Source organism: Phoca vitulina, unplaced genomic scaffold (genome assembly GCF_004348235.1).
Source record: "Phoca vitulina isolate PV1807 unplaced genomic scaffold, GSC_HSeal_1.0 scaffold79, whole genome shotgun sequence".
Classification (NCBI taxonomy): domain Eukaryota; kingdom Metazoa; phylum Chordata; class Mammalia; order Carnivora; family Phocidae; genus Phoca; species Phoca vitulina.
This window is the reverse complement of record NW_022589782.1, coordinates 293,465-309,020: the sequence shown is the minus strand read 5'-3', so window position 1 is coordinate 309,020 and position 15,556 is coordinate 293,465. Positions and strand designations below refer to the sequence as shown.

The 15,556-nt window shown below is 60.5% G+C and overlaps 1 protein-coding gene across 3 annotated transcripts in view; it reads left to right on the top strand.

The window, feature by feature from the left end:
- Positions 1-15,282, top strand: part of PDGFA (platelet derived growth factor subunit A) — a 31,197-nt gene extending 15,915 nt beyond the window's left edge. For 2 of the 3 annotated variants that reach the window (XM_032394180.1, XM_032394181.1), the window contains exons 3-6: positions 2,889-2,993; positions 5,033-5,220; positions 12,094-12,220; positions 14,507-15,282. In XM_032394180.1, coding sequence (XP_032250071.1) covers positions 2,889-2,993; positions 5,033-5,220; positions 12,094-12,220; positions 14,507-14,517 — 431 coding nt within the window. In that variant the 3' untranslated portion in view covers positions 14,518-15,282. The other variant, XM_032394179.1, reaches the window with a different exon arrangement.
- The last annotated feature ends 274 nt before the right edge of the window (positions 15,283-15,556 follow it).

Below are 15,556 nucleotides of genomic sequence, written 5' to 3'. Positions count from 1 at the left end.
CCCCCCCGCCTTCCACCTTCTGTCACATGGTTTGACTTGGATTCTGGGGTAGAACTCCTCCTGCCTGGGAAACTGGAGTGAGAAGAGAGGGGGGTTTCTAGGATCTTCTTTGCTCACTAGCTTTCCCCCTAGGAGGCCCTGTGTGACACCGATCCCAAAGTGGGTCTCCATCCTGGCCTGGTACCCTCTCACAGGGGCAAGCTGCGAGCCAGGGCAGTGCTGGTCTCCGAGCACGGAAGCTGCCACTGGATGCTCCTAGAGCTCACGTTGCCCTCTTTTTTCCCCCAACACCTGTTCCCGCCCAAAGTGAAGAGTTGAAACAGATCTTGCGACTGTGGAAGGTTGTAAACAGCTGAGGGGCCAATTATCTGAGGACTAAGCTGCTCTCCAGGCCCTGGACCCCCGTGAGGTCCAGTTGGAGGCTTGCCTGGGATCCCTTAGGAAGGAGCTGGGGTGTGGAGAAACCCATTTGGTAGTCCTAAATCCCTCTTTGTAACTCCAAGGGTGACCCAGCCCCTTCAGGTCGGTGTTTTGGGTGTAGAGCTAATCAGGCCTGGGAAGCAGAAAAGGCTTTTTCTTACAGGCCCTCTCCTCCCTGGCGGGGTTTTGTGATGGACTCTGGATGGGACCCTGGATGGGACAGTGGGCGGCTGTGTCCCCATTTTACAGGTGAAGCCAGAGGCAGTGAGGACGGCACTGAGTCTGAGAATCCCCAGGGTGTGCATGGAGCTCAGGGGTAGCTGACTTTCCACGTGGGGCTTTTGGGTGCAGAGACCAGCGTGTGGACTTTGAATGACCAGTGGCTGGAGTTTGGGACCTGTGTGTCGACTGTGATGAGAAACCAGCCATTCAGCAGTGAGGCGGCCAGGGGGGAGCTTTGTTCTCCGAGCAGCCTGGCCTGGTGCCCGTGTGGTGGGGTCACTGAGTAACAGATGCGTGAATGTCCCCATCTTGCTTGGGCCATTAATGCTCCACCAGGACTGAAGGCCGGAGGACTTGTCCCCATCCTGAGCTGTCACTTGGGCATTTGTGCGTGCAAGACAAAAGGGAAACCCCCTTGATTAGCTGTCCTGAGAGCAGCTTGAGGACCTCATTCAGGCGGGGCCTTCTCTCCTAAGTCACTGCTGGGTCATTTCTCAAGCAGTGTCAGGCTTCAGGCCGCCCCCCATCAGCGTGGACGGCGACCACCCATCTTGATCAGGGGGCAGAGGAGGGCTCTCATCTTGAAAGCAGTCCACCCGCCGGTTCAGGTTTCAGCGCTGGCCATCAGCTGGCCGGGCTGTGGTCTTCTCTGTCTGTCCAGGCGAGCGGCCAGGACGGGGCTCCCGGCAGCTCCTGCAGTCACGTCCTTGTTCGTCATCCGCGTCAGGTCCTGCAGATGTGTCAGGATCGAGGCACCCGCGGAGCGGTTCACACCTGGCTTTTGGGAGGCTGGGAAGATGGTGGCCGATGAGGCGTTTTCTCCTGGAGGCTGAGGATGGGCCAGCAGGTCTTTGGTTTGAGGATGGCAAGATGGCTACCACTGGGGCGTGACTCATAAATGTCACTTTTTCGTGAAAAAATGCTTCTTGTAACAGTTGGTTGATGGGAAATTCTTATTGCATGAATAGTTGTGTTCTGATCTTATTTTGGGTCTCAAAAAAATTAGTGGCAGTGGAACATTGAGTCATTTTAAGTGAGAAGCTGGGTTCTTCCCAGACTCTAGTTTTCGGAAAGGGCGCATCTTTTGCGGTTTGTACCTTTTGCCTGGTTGTTGGTTTTCATTTTAAGTGAGCAGCGGTTTTGGATTTGTTGGTTTGTGGACAGTCGCTGTGGCCCCGGAGGCCCGGGCTGCTGCCCAGGACTGTGCTTGAGCTTCTCAGGGAAGGGACAGCAGGACACGGGGAGGTCTGCACAGCTGCTGGAGCCCCTGGCTATGGGGGCAGGCTTCTCAGGACCCGGTGCCCCTGCTCATCCACTGGGGAGCCAGGGATGGAGGAGGAAGTAGAAAGAGACCCCCCCAGCTGGGTCTGGGGGCCAAGGCGGGCAGGCCAGGGGTGACCCCCCTCATCCAGGTGCCGGCACTGTCACTGGGGCCGGCCGGGTCCAGGGGCAGGTGGCAGGACTGTGTGTCCCTCCCACCCACCTGTCCCTTCTAGGAATCTGAGAGACCTGGGACTCACCTAGGCTGCCCAGGGGCACTGGGGGGGCGAGGGTGGTGGTGTGTGTACCAGGTGCCGTTGCAGGCCTGGGGGATTAGGGTCCAGTTCTGATTTTAGCCCTGGCACAGTGGGTCTGTGTCTGAGGGCAGCACGCTTTGCTTCTGCCAGCCCGCCCCCTCTGCTGGACACCAGGGTTCCTGTCCCTTTACTTTCCCCACTTGCATTTCTCGTGGCCTCCGAGTGGACTAAGTTCAGGAGCAAGCGGAGTCCAGCTGTCGGCCCAGAGCTGGTTTAGTAAGAAGAGGGAGAGAAAGACACACGTGCTCAGCAGGGAGGTCGCGGCTCGCATGCGCTTCTCCTTCGGTGCCGCTGGAGGGGCCCTGTCCCCGAGGCCGTTCCCAGGAGGTGGGCCTGCCTGGGGGCAGCCGGCCTGGTAGTCCTGGGTATTACGGAGGAGGAAGGCCGGCCCTCACCGGGGGATCACCTGCCCCTTCCGCACCGACTGCACAGGTCCGCACCCCTGCTGCAGAGTGCCACATCTGGGGGACCTCCGTGTAGGCTTCCCGGAGGTTGGCAGGTGATTTTTGGCAGTTGGGAGTCTTTCATCCTCTGCACACGTGGGAGTGACGGGTCTCCCTGAGGACCCTGTCTGTCTGGGGGAGGCAGGTAGGAAGCACCGCTGGACAGGCCCCGGGGTGCCCCACAGATGTGGGCCGGCTGGTCACCATTTCCTCTTTCTATCTGTAGGGGCTGAGGATGCTTTGGAAGCGAGTCTGAGAGCCCACGGGAGCCATGCCACCAAGCATGCACCTGAGGAGCTGCCCGTGCCCATCCGGAGGAAAAGAAGCATTGGTGAGCCCTGGGTCTGCCGGGTGGGGAGGGGGCGCTGGGGCTGGGGACTCTGGGGGAGCTGGGGAGCTCTCGCCCACGGGGCCTTCAGGGAGTCATCCCTTCGCTCCTCCGTAAAACAAAGGCCCAGGGGCCCCAGCAGCTTCAGCCCTGGCTGCCCGCCGTCTCTCCGGAGGCCTCCCTCCTCTGCCGGGGGCGCCTCCCTGCCCCGGCCCGTCTGCTGCTTGCTGTAGGCTGGCCTGGGCCAAGAGTTTCCAGGAGAGGAGAGCCATCATAAATTCCTTAAGTGCCCGGTCTTGTTGGGGCCTGTTCTGGAGGAGGCCTCGCTGCAAACGTGGTCGTGTTTCCTTTCCAGTCTGTAGTGCGGTGGCCTGGCTGGCAGCCACGGAATGGGCCGCCAGCAGACGCCCCTGCCCGTGGCCCCCACCCCACTTGCCGGGCGTGGGTTTGTGGGGTGTTTGCATCCTGTCCCCTAGCAGAGCATCCCCATGTCTGTCTGGTCCCTTGAGGCTGCGAGGGGTTTCCGGGGCTCTGGCTTAGCTCTGAGAGAGATCTTGGCCTGCACTTTCCTGCCCTGGGAGCGGGGCTCGGGGGTATGACCCCCCGAGTCCCGTGCCACCCTGGGGGTTCCTCCTGCTTTTCCTAACTGCCTGGGTGTGCGCCCCCCACACTGCTCTTCCCTGCTGTGTGCCCTCGGGCAGTGACTGCCCCCCTCTGAGCTTTAGTTGCCCCCCAGAAGGTAGATTTCGTAGCTTCTTGTCTCAGCGCAGTGTGTGGGTGAGGAGTCCTCCCGAAGGCAGGCGGGCCCACCCAGATGACGTTTATTGTAGGACTGTAGATTTCCTGTTCTCCAGACCGGTGTCAGAGGTGAGGGCGCTTCAGCAGGCCTGTCCTGTTCCAGATGGGGAGCCCTGGACTGTCTCTCTGGCTCCACCCTCGGCCCTGCCTGGCCAGGGTCCCCAGGCCCCTCACAGCCGGTGGGCCCTGGGCTGCTTGCCGCGAGCAGAGCCCTTTCCCGCACTGGAGTGGCCAGATCTCCAGCATCCAGCCTTCCTTGTTGGCAGGCCCTTTCTGGGAGACCCCGCGCGCCCCCTCCCAGGTGCTCCCAGGCCACCGGGGAGGATGCAAGTACCCCGAGTCTCCCAGGGCTCTCGGGAGGTCTTCTGGCCCCTGTGGGGGGATGGGCAAGAGAGAGGCTGGCACCCATCCCTGGCGCTGGGGCAAGGCCCCTCTTGTCCTTCGATTGCATTTCAGGCTCTTCTGCTTGTCTGCAGAGGACGGGGCCCTGCCTGGTGCTGGCCACGGGGGTCCTGCCAGCCCCTCTGCGGCCAGGAGTGGCTCCCTCCAGTTCTGGGCTCTGGAGGCCTGCCTGCCTGGCCCTGCGTTACTCAAGGCCCAGTGGGCCTAGGGGCCGGCGTGGATTAGTAAGGCAGCATGTGGGGAGGAAGGCGCATGTGCTGGGGTCCCCAGGTGGGTTTCTCATCGGGCAGTGGTGCCCTGGCATCCACTGCATTTCGGTGCTTCGGGTCGGACAGATCGGCCTGTGCTGAGGAGCACAGAGTGGAAGGTAGAGCCAGTCCCTCCTGGGAGGGCAGCCTCCCGGCTGGTGGGGTGCTCTCTTGGTGGCCTTTAGTGAGCAGGTCTGCGGCCGGTGGGCTGGGGAGGCAGGCCCGAGTCCTGCGTCCCGCATCCTGCATCCGCTGCCCGTCTCGGGTGTCCTCCCTTCCTGGGCCTGGCCTGGGGCCTGTGGCAGCTGCTGGCGCTGGGCCCTGATGTGTCCACTGGCTGTGGGGCCTGTTGCCCTCTTGCCTTGGGGCCTCCCCGCCTGGCCCTCACTACTGCTCCTCCTTGGGCCAGGCCGAAGGCACCGTGTCGGGGGCTGGGGTGTCTCTCCATCCCTGCTAGGTCCTGGGGCGGTGCGACGTGCCACGAGGACGAAGCGGCAGCCGCGGGGGGCACACCCCCTCAGGGCTTCAGGTCACAGGGTGGGCCTGGGTGCTGGCGGGACGGCCCGTGCGTTCACCTCGGCTCTTGGTCTGCAGAGGAAGCCATCCCCGCGGTCTGCAAGACCAGGACGGTCATTTACGAGATACCTCGGAGCCAGGTCGACCCCACGTCTGCCAACTTCCTGATCTGGCCGCCGTGCGTCGAGGTGAAGCGCTGCGCGGGCTGCTGCAACACCAGCAGCGTCAAGTGTCAGCCTTCCCGCGTCCACCACCGCAGCGTCAAGGTGAGCCCTGGGCCCTGCCGGGGCGCCCCAGGCTGACGTGGCCGCTGCACGAGGCCCGGGTGCGGGGCAGGCTGGTGGCGGAGCCGGGACGTGGGGCTGGCCGGCTGCTGGGGGGTGGGCTTCTGGTCCCCCCGCCCCTGCACGCAGCCTCCCCCACGAAGCGACAGCGCAGGACCCCACGGGTCGTGTGCGTGCTGCCCGCTGTCTCCCCCAAGCCCCAGAGAGTTCTTGCAGGCACTTGAGCGGGGCCGTGGTGCGTGGCGAGAGGGGTCGGGGTCCTCTCAGAGTCTCTCCCCAGAAGCACACGGGAAACAGGGCAGGAGAGCTGGTGTGGGTGCAGGGCCTGCCCTGTCGGGCCTCCGTCCCTTGTCTGTAAGTCAGGGAGGGCACCCCGCTCTGCTGTGGGCTGTGTGTCCAGGGACTCCTGCGGAGGGCCATCCTGGGGGTGCCTTGGTCCTGGGGGTGGGGCTGCAAAGCCAGCCCCTCCCTTCGTCCTGGGAAGCCATGCTCCTCTTGGAGACCCTCAGGGTCGGTGCCGGGTTGGCTGCTTTGCCACGCTCCTGCAGTCCCTGGGAGCTGGCACACAGCTAGGCGCTTGCCCCAAAGCCCTCTCCGGGGCAGGGCGCTGGCCCTGGTGACTTCCAGGGCAGTGCTGGGGGCATAGGAAGGTCACGTTCAGATTACACGTGTCGGGGCTCCTTGTTCTTCCCGCCTTGGTCCTTGGGGGAAATCTGCTTCTTCGGGTCATTCTGGGCTGCCACATTGGGGTCTTGGCCAAATGTTGGTGTTTTGGCTCAGTGGCTGGAGGAGTTCCTAGGGCGTGGGTCTGCTCTCCTCTGGCCTCACTTGTCCCATCTGTGAAATGGGTCTGAAACACAGTGACTTGGTGTCTAGGGCTGTGTAGGTCCCAAGTGGGTCCCAGGACAGCCGGGCCCCTGTCTGGAGTGGAGCTGTTCTGCTTCTGCATGCTCAGCCCGTCTGGGTGCCGTCTTCCTGCTTCCAAAAGGATAGAGTGGGAGGGGAGGCATCCAGAGTGTCTTGGCTTCTCTGAAGTGTGGCTAGGCTGGAGCGTCCTGGGTGTTCCCGGTCTAGGGCAGGGGGCTGCCTTCCCTGGAAGCTGGCTCTGGGCGGGTTATGGTCCCCCGTAACCCTGGGCTCTGCATTTGGGCAGCGGGACACCTATTGAGTGGAGGTGGACTGCCCACTCAGCTGAGCCTCCGGCAGCAAGTGCGTCCATTTTTCCTGGAATGAAGACTCTGGGGGTGTGTCAGAAGCCATTCCTCGACTGGAGATTCTTTCAGATCCCGTGTGCCCTTCTTCGGGGCCCCTGGATGTCTGCCCCTGGCCCCAGAGTGAAGTGCAGGGGAGACTTTCTTACTTACGGGTCATGTAGCTGGCTGGGACACTTGCTTGTCACGTGAGAAGACATGTTAGGCCTGTAACTGGGGCTCCCCTTGACCTCTGGGGACTTGGTCCTCGAGCACTTGGGGCATTGAGTAAGCAAATTCCATGGCTTGCTGCTCTGTGCTCTCCACGGCGGACACTCCCCTGACGCCCAGGCTCCCAGCGCCCTGGTGCACTTCTCTGGGGCACTGGCTCTTGTCTTGGCTTCCTGACTCCATGCTGCCAGGGCCCCCGGCTGGGCATGGAGCCCAGCTCTGCACCCTTTGTTAAAGGGGGAAACAGAGGCCCAAGGGGATGGGGCTGTGCATTCCCGCACTGAGACTTCTCCCCTGCAGCCTGCTGTGGGACCCTGGCCTGCTTCCCTCGGGTCTCCGTGTCCTCACTTACGGTATGTTGTGAGGGGGTTTCATGAGCCCCGAGAATCCAGACACCTGAGATCTTTTCTTCCTGGGCGTGGGGGTGGTAGTGTTCTAGGTGAGACAGTCCCACACGTGGATGCTGGGCATAGAGCCTTCCTTTGGGTGTCCAGTTGGACTCTCAAAGATAGAGCAGCGCCGGAATGAAGCGGGGTTCCCCGTGTCTGGTCCTGGGATGGGCCGTGACCCCCTCTTCCTGGCCCACCCTGAGTGGGTGGGAGGGGCCCATATCTGCCTTGGGCACAGGCCCAAAGGGCTCAGCAGATGGTGGCGCTGGGCCAGGGCTCCCCCCACAGGCCTTCGTCTGCTCAGATGGGGTCGTGGTCCACCTGAGGGGACAGAGGGGCTGAGTACCTGCAGCTGGAGCCCAGTGGCCTGGTTCCATGTCCGGCGCCCTGCTCTTCTCAGACCCCGTCCTCCTTTTCCCTCAGGGAAGGCAGCCCCTTCTCCCTGCCCACCCATCAGAGCATTGGCAGGAAAACATCCGGCCCAGACACTGGGGGTTTTGGCCGAGAAGGGACAAAAGGTCAGTGGGAACAGGAGGTCCATTGTGGAGGCCGGCCTGGCCCCCACGCCTGCCCAGGAGGCTGTCCCCGCTCCATTGGGGCTGAGTCCTGGGCCGAGCCTCTGTGAGGGGTGCTGGGGGCCAGCAGGGGCCCCGTGTGGCTGGGCAGGTGGGAGGTCTTGCCGTGGGCTGACATGTGCGTGGTTTTCTGCTTTATGGCCTTTTGATCACAATTAAAGGTTGCTTACTGGAGAAGGTAAGGTAAGGCTGGGAGCGGCCACCCCATGAGGCCCAGATGGTGGATTGTCTGGTGTGCTCAGCTGAAGGCCCCCAGGCTGTGACTGTCAGGACTTGCTGGGGTGGATGGCGAGCTCTGTTCCGTGACCGCCAGGGAGGGTGGCCTGAGGCGTCTTGTGCCTCTAACTGATGGTCTCAGGTGTGGGTCCTTCACTCTCTGGGGCTGGGCCCTCATGTGTCTTCTGGGACCTGCCTTCAGGGTGGTCCCCTGGGGGTCGCAGGGGATAGCTGCCATTAGATCTCGGGGAGGGGTGGACACTTGGTCCGGGCTGGAGTGACGTCCCTGTACCAGCTCGCTGTGCTCAGCATTTGGGGTCTGCATTTAGGGGGCCAAGCATGCTCCCTGACTGGTGTCCCAGATGAATGAGCTCTTCCTCTCCCCAGTGAGTGGTGACCCCATACCCTGTAGGCATCTGACCCTGTCCCCTAGACCCAAGGCTCGAGGGCTAGGAGAAGGGGTGGTGTAGACAGCGGAGCCCGTGACTCTGGTCGGGTCGCACTGGATGGGGCTGTGGGGCGAACCTCCTGCCTCTCGCTGTGTGGCGTCGAAAGTTGGGGGCTCCCCTTTCCTTCAGGGCAGCCTGTGGGTTTACAGCCAAGTCCGTTAACTTGGTCAGGCCCCCAGTCTCTAGGGAGAGACCCAGGTCCTCGGCCACACCCGTGGTGGCCGGCAGTGGATGTGTGTCGCTAGACCTCAGGCTTCTGGAAGGTGGGTCTGGGTGTGTGTGCTGGGGTGCCCAGGACAGGCCTCTGCGCCCTGATGGAGTATGAGATCCAGCTCGGACCTTGGGGAAAATCAGTGGCTCTGGCAGTGTGGGTCTCCCATCTGAGCTGCCTCAGTTCACCCATCCGTAAAACGAACCATAATTGTACCCTCACAGGGTAGCTGTGAGCGTTGCAGGGACCAGCACATGGGGTTCAGTAAATGCTGGTGTTTGTCGTGGACGGTGCCCTGCCCTTGACTCTGCAGTGGTCAGGCCATAACCCGGGGAGGGGTGAGGTCCCCAGCAGGGCGTTGCTCTACCCGGCCCAGCCCCGGACACCGCGACTAGCAGGACCTCAGGGCTTCTGTGCTCGGTGTCCCTTGTTTAGAAGGGGTAACGGCATCACTGGATCGCACGCTCGGGCGGCTTTGCCCTGGGAGCATGCAGGTGGGGTGGTTCCTGCCAGGCAGACTCGTGGTGGGAAGGTGAATGTCCTCTTTGTAGGGTGCAGCTCAGACACCCGGGACACAAACAAAGGGAGGAGGGACGGAGGGGTGTGGGGACCCTGTTTAGGCTCCAGGATGGATCTGGGGGCTGAGGTGACGGGAATGAGGGTCCCAAAGATGTAAACATCTTGTTCTGGGGACTTGGCTAGTGTGGAGGCTGCTTTGAGAAGTTAATATTCAGTGTGTTCTTGGGGGAAAAATGCAGCTATTTCCTGGCCAGACAGAGGTGGCGGAACAGCTTGGAATCCTCACATACCCAGAAACAGGTGCAATCATAAATCGCTGTTTGTTTTTCTTTGATAAAAACAGCCCGTCTGAGGAGAAAGTGGGTTCCCAGACTGGAGTGGCCGGTGTGAGGAGTGCTTTGCCAAGGGGACCGTGGCGGGGGTGGGTTTCTGGAGTGTCTGCCTTCCCCACCGTGGCTCGTCTGTCTTCAGTGGAAAACAAGCCTGGCCCCCTGCACCCAGAGCCTGGGGTCCTAGTACCTGCTCCCCTAGAGGAACCGGGTGAGGTACTTGCTGAGCAGAGGGCCCCGCCCACCTGTGCCTTGCTGCCTGCCCCCAGCCTCCCTGTGTCCCCCAGCAGAGTCCAGTGGCGGAGGGAAGCCGTGCGTGGGGGCGCATGAGTGCTCAGAACGGGGGGCCGTGGCCTCTGACCTACCTGCTTAGACCCTGGGGCTGGGCCGGGAGAGGGGGCTGAGGTGGGCCTGGAGCTCCTGATGCCTGGACGGCTGGCACGATGGCCAGGCTCAGGCCAGGGTCCTCTTGCCCTCTTGGGAGGCCCGCTGAGGTGCACCCCACCCAGTGCCCTCGAGGGGAGGTTCACTCTGGGCCTGGGGGCTGGTTTTGGTAAGCTCGACATGCCCATACCAGGGGTTGCTTGCTCCAGAAGGTAGCCCAGTGGCAAAGTTCCAAGTGCTTCCATACATGTGAAACCCTGGGGGCCACGATCTTTGTTCCCATTTTATAGAGGGCAAAGTGGAGGCTCTCTGCCCCCATGTCCCAAGGATCGATCTCTCTCTTTTTCTCTCTCACCCTCTGTGGTCCTGGCCTCCTGGAGCGATAGGTGCCTCGTGGAGCAGACCCTGCCCCGTGGCTGGGGCTGCTCATGCCTGAGGTCCTTTCCTCTACCTCTTCTCTCCTTAGGAAACCTCCCAGGCCTGGCCCCAAACTTGGCCTGGCTCCCACCCCACCTCTGAGCTCACACCTGGCCGTCCACATTCACACCTGAGGCTGCATCCCACTTCCCGCGGCCGCCGGGCACCCAGCACCCTTTGCACCGCGGGTTAACCGTTAATGTAGCCCAGTGGCTACGGACGGGTCTGGGCAAGCCGTGGGGCCAGCTCACCTGTGGGGTGGCCGGTCCCACTTGTCTGGGGTCCTCTGGCTTCTGGACTCCAGGCCTCTGCACAGGAACTCCCCCCTCACCGCCTCCCCTCCCCACTGTCCCCAGGCTGGGGGCTTCTGCTCTCCACGAGGGATCCCCTCACCCCTGCCAACTCCCTGATGCCTCCACACGCTTGGGGTGTGACCTGTGTGGACCCTGCTCCCTTTCTGCTTCAGTTTCTCCAGGCAAATGGGGTGGAATGGATATCCCTGGGGGCTGTTTCCAGGACCGCACCCCAGTGTTGGCACAGATGGGAGCATCTGCCATGTGCCCAGATCTGCGGGGTCCAGGGCAAGTGGGAAGATGGTGGTCCCGCCCCTGCTGGGGACTGAGCTCAGGCCTGGGCACTTGCTGGGGGGAGCCCACTGGGGCTGCAGAGAGGGTCTGGGAGGAATGCTCCTAGTATTCTGTATTTTCTTCGTGAGCTGGGATGAAATGAGGCCACCCTGGCCACGCTCACTGTGTGTATGCAGTGTCCTCGGACGCCAGGTGTGGGCGTAATGTGTGTGTGCGTGGAGCTGTGTTCTTGGGACAGAACACGTGCGTGCACGTGTGTATATGTATGGCGGGTGGTGCTGTGTTCCCACGACAGGGCGTGCGCATGCCCTGCTGTGTGTGTGTGTGTGTAGTTTGTAGGACAGGACATGTGCGTGCACTGCGTGTGCATGTGTGGAGCGTGGAGCGGCGTTCCCACGACACAAGGAGCTGGTTTCCCCAGGCCTGAGCTGGGGTCCTTAGGAACTTGATTTCTAGGCTGCCTGGGCTTGTGCCCACGGGCTGGGCCCGGCCATTTCCTCCCGACAGATCCCGGGAGAGGTGCAGAGGCAGGTCCGCCACGCTGTGGTTCTGTGCCCAGGTAATTTGGGCCGACAAAGGAGGAGGCCCGGTTGGAGGAACCACTGGCTCAGTTCTAGACCCTTCCCACCCCCGGCCTCCTGGGATGACGCCCCGGGGTCCTTGCCCATGTTTCTGAGAAGGCTGGGGTTCCCTAGGCCAAGGTCAGCTGTAGCTGGGGGGCCCCGGGAAGGCCTCCAGCCTGGGACTGAGGCCGTGAGGTGGCTCCATGTCTGTGGAGATGGGGGTGAGGCCTGGCGCTTGTGGGGTCCTCATCTGCGGTCCACAGACCAGAATCCACGTCCAGACCCTGACAGCCTTCTTGTGGGCCCTTGGGCCTGCTCTCCTTCCTCCTGGGACCTCAGCAGGACAGGCGGGAAGGAAGCTGAGGCCGGGGCCACAGACCACAGGCCACGTGCAGCAGCCCCTTTCCGTGGCCGTGGGTTTTTGTCCCTTTACTAATCAAGCATGCGTTTGGAGGTTTTGTTGCCTCAGATGCCCCTAAGACCTGGGAGCGAACACCTTCCGTCCCCTGCCCTGCTCAGAGCTCTTACCTCGAGCGCCTCATGCAGGCCTCCTCCCCGCTCTCGCGAGCGAGCCTTCGGGTTCCAGTTAACGTGGGCCAAACCACAAATGCCGAAGGTTACTTTCCCATCTGGCGCTCCTGCCTTTCTGCAGGGAGGAGGTTAGAGGTCGGAGGTCAGAGGGCGGCCTGCCGGCATTGCCCTCCTGGCCTGGGTGGGGCCGAGCACGTACCCGTTCCCGCTGACGCGTGCGAGCCGTGGCCGAGGTGTTCACGCCGGGGCTGTTGTCTCGGGCAGGTGGCCAAGGTGGAGTACATCAGGAAGAAGCCAAAGTTAAAAGAAGTGCAGGTGCGGCTGGAGGAGCATCTGGAATGCACGTGCACAGCCAGCGGTCTGAACCCGGACCACCGGGAGGAGGAGACGGGTAAGCCCCGCCTCGGCCGCTGTCGCGCTCCTCGCCCTCGCCCTCAGCTCACTTCACAGGGAGTCCTCGGGGCTCGGCGGGCACTAGGGTCCGGTGCTGCCGCCAGCCCGGACCGCGAGCCCAGGCGGCCTGCTGGGGGACGCTGGACGTCCCCACCCTGGTTGGGGCATCGGGGGCCCGGGAGCCATGAGGCCGAGGGAGGCCCGACCCCGAGTAGGTGGCTCCTGGGGGCCTCTCGGCCTCCCCCTTGTCCCGTCAGACTTCGCCCCGAGGCAGCGTGGCGCTGTGACCCGCTGCGTTGGGCCGGCTCAAGGGCACCAGGAAGTGTCTCTGTGCCAAAGCTAATTGAGTTTTCTTCCAGAAAGACAAACACTTCAGCTATTTATTGCCTCAGGTCCGCAGCCCTAACCCTTAGGCCCGCTCACCCTCCTGCCCTTCTGTTAACAGGAAGGCGTAGGGAGTCAGGTAAAAAACGGAAAAGAAAAAGGTTAAAACCCACCTAACGCAGCCAACCAGGTAGGAGCTGTGTGCGGATGTGCCTCGGTCCTGTGGGTGGGAGGTGCACCGGCTGATCACACGGCGAATCCCTCCCGTGGCGGCGAGCTCGCGGCTCTGATTGATCGGCCCTGATCGGCCTGCAAGCTTCCGGTGTCTGGCTGGGCTGTGGGTCTGCTCGCTCGCGTCCCCTGCTGCTCCAGAGTCCCCGCTCTGGCTTGGGTCTCTTGCGTTGATTGGGGAGGCCCCGGCGTCACAGGGCTGGAGTGATTTGGGTTCCTGAACAGCAGTGGGGTAGCTCTGATGTTTATTAGCTGGGATCACCTTGGGCAGGTTACCCGTCCCATTTGACAGATGAAAGACTGAGGCTTACAGGGATGATAGGTAAGGGAATTGAAGACTGCGTGGATCCTATCTGAAAATGTTTTATAGACGTGCAGGGCTGTTGGCTACTGTGTTGGAAAGTGGCTTCTGGCAACACACCCAAACCAACAAGGGCTGAGCTGCGGTAGACGTTCAGGAGCAGGCGTCGCCTCCTCCAGGCCTCATCAGGGACCCTCTCCCACGCGGGACTGGGGCCGTCTATCCTCAGAGTTGCTTCCTGGCTCGGTGTGGCTGCTGAAGCTCCAGAAATCACATCTACACTCCAGGTTGGAAGAGTAATGTTGGGAGAGGGGCAAAAGAACCCTCTTAGAGAAGTCCCACCCAGTGACTTCTGCTCTGATACACTGGCCGTCCTTCAGCTGCAAGAGGACCTGGGCAGCGTAGTTTGTAGAGAGGTATACTGCTTCCCAGAGGAAAATGGGATTTGGGCAACCACAGTCATCATGGAGGCAGTTTCCAGCCTTCCTGCTCCTTGTTGTTGACCTGTCTGCTCTGGAGAGCCTAGTACTTGCCTCTGGCCACGTGTGAACCCATGGCATCCCAAATGGGTGGTTGTAGGAAAAGTTCTTGGAGCTGGTGTCTCAGAGCCCAGGTGCTGGTTCCGTGACTGCAGAGAGCTGCCAGGTCAGCAGTGTCGAGGCCGGCGGGTCTGGTCCATTCTTAGAATCATCTGGGGAGGAAAGGATCCACTAGGGTGGGTTCCTGAAGCAGCCTCAAAACAATTTCTTGCCTGTGATTTTTGCTTTCCCCAAGGGTGTGGCTCTGGGGGTAGTTTTGTGCCGGCTTGTGCATCCAGTCTGTACACCGTCGATTGGGCTCTGGCCTCCATGGGCCAGCCGATGACAGAGATGCCAAGTGAGAGGCAAGTGGCCTCCCTGCTAGCTTGTGGGTAGTACCGGTGTTGGGACAAGCAGTGAACAGGTAATGTGGATGGGGAAGAGCTGCTCTTAGCTCAGAGCTCAGTGTAGATCTGCTCGCCTGTCTGCCTGGTGGTGTCCATCCTCAGGGTTGTCTCATGGCCCAGGATGGCTGCCAGAGCTCCAGAAATCACATCAAGCCCTCTGCTGGCGGTGAGGGGGAGGAGGAACATGAGGAAAAAGACAAAAAAATAACCATTCTGGGCCTCAGTTTCCCTCATCTGTACAATGGGAGAATGGGGCTTGTTCTAAGGAATGTTCTGTGAGATCCCAAGAGCCTAGTCCCAGTTCTGGTCAGGAGGTTACAGAAAGGGTACTGAGGCATATTTGATTTGAAAAATGCCACAAACCCCTCAAATCCTGAGGTTTGTCCCGGCGTGTGAGTGTGTCCCCCTGATTGGGTGAAGTGTCTCCCTGTGGTCCCCGTCCACACTGCAGCGCGCATGCTCGGTCCCTCGTCAGTGTCTGTTTCTCTCCCCTCTCCTTGCAGATGTGAGGTGAGGATAAGCCAGCAGCCCTTTTCCGGGACACGGATGTACATGGCGTGTTACATTCCTGAACCTACTATGTACGGTGCTCATTGACAGCGTGCGGTCTTTGTTCTCCTCCGTGAAAAACCGTCTCCGTGCACACTCTGGAGAACAAAGAGACAGTATACATTTGTTTAATGTGACATCAAAGCAAGTATTGTAGCACTCGGTGAAACAATAAGAAGCTTCCTTGTCAAAAAAAGAGAGAGAGAGAGAGAGAGCAAAGAGAACCACAAAACATGACAAATAAAACGGACTCAAAAATATCTAAACAGTTGTTGGAATGGAGGGACACCCCCGTGGGATGGAAGCGATGTGCCTCGGCGGACCGGATTTCTGTCCAGGGTTACAGGTGCTTCTGCCAGGGACACAGCCTGCTTTCTGGAGGACTCCGGGCGGGGGCCGAGGGCCCTGAGGGCACGTGGGAGCAGGGATATCTCAGAACCACCACGGGACTTAGAAACACATCTCCTTGCCGTAGTTGTTTAAGTCTATACAGAAACCTTCCCGAGAGCCTTAAGTGGATTTTTTTTTTTACACCATAAAGTGATTATTAAGCTTTCCTTTTTACTCTTTGGCTAGCTTTTTTTTTTTTTTTTTTTTAATTATCTCTTGGATGACATTTACACCGATAACACCAGGCTGCTGTAAGTCAGGACAGTGGGACCGTATTTCCCCTTGCAGGATGCAAACAAATGAGATGTATTAAAATAAACATGGTATATCCACCTATGCATCACTTCCTAAATGTTTCTGGCTTTACGTGTTTCTCCCCTGCCCCATTTTATCTTACTTTTTAATTTAAGCCATTTCGAGAGAACTATGCGTGAGCCAATCGAGTCCGTCCCAGGCCTGCCGCTCCCAGTCCTCGCCGCAGCGAGGTGGCCCTGTGCCAGTGTTTGGACAGAATCTAAATTCTTTATTTTTGGTAAGATGTTACGCTTTACATGTATTCAACAGAAATGTGTGTGTGTTGTGTTTTTGTTTTTGTTTTGTAAAGGTGAAGTTTG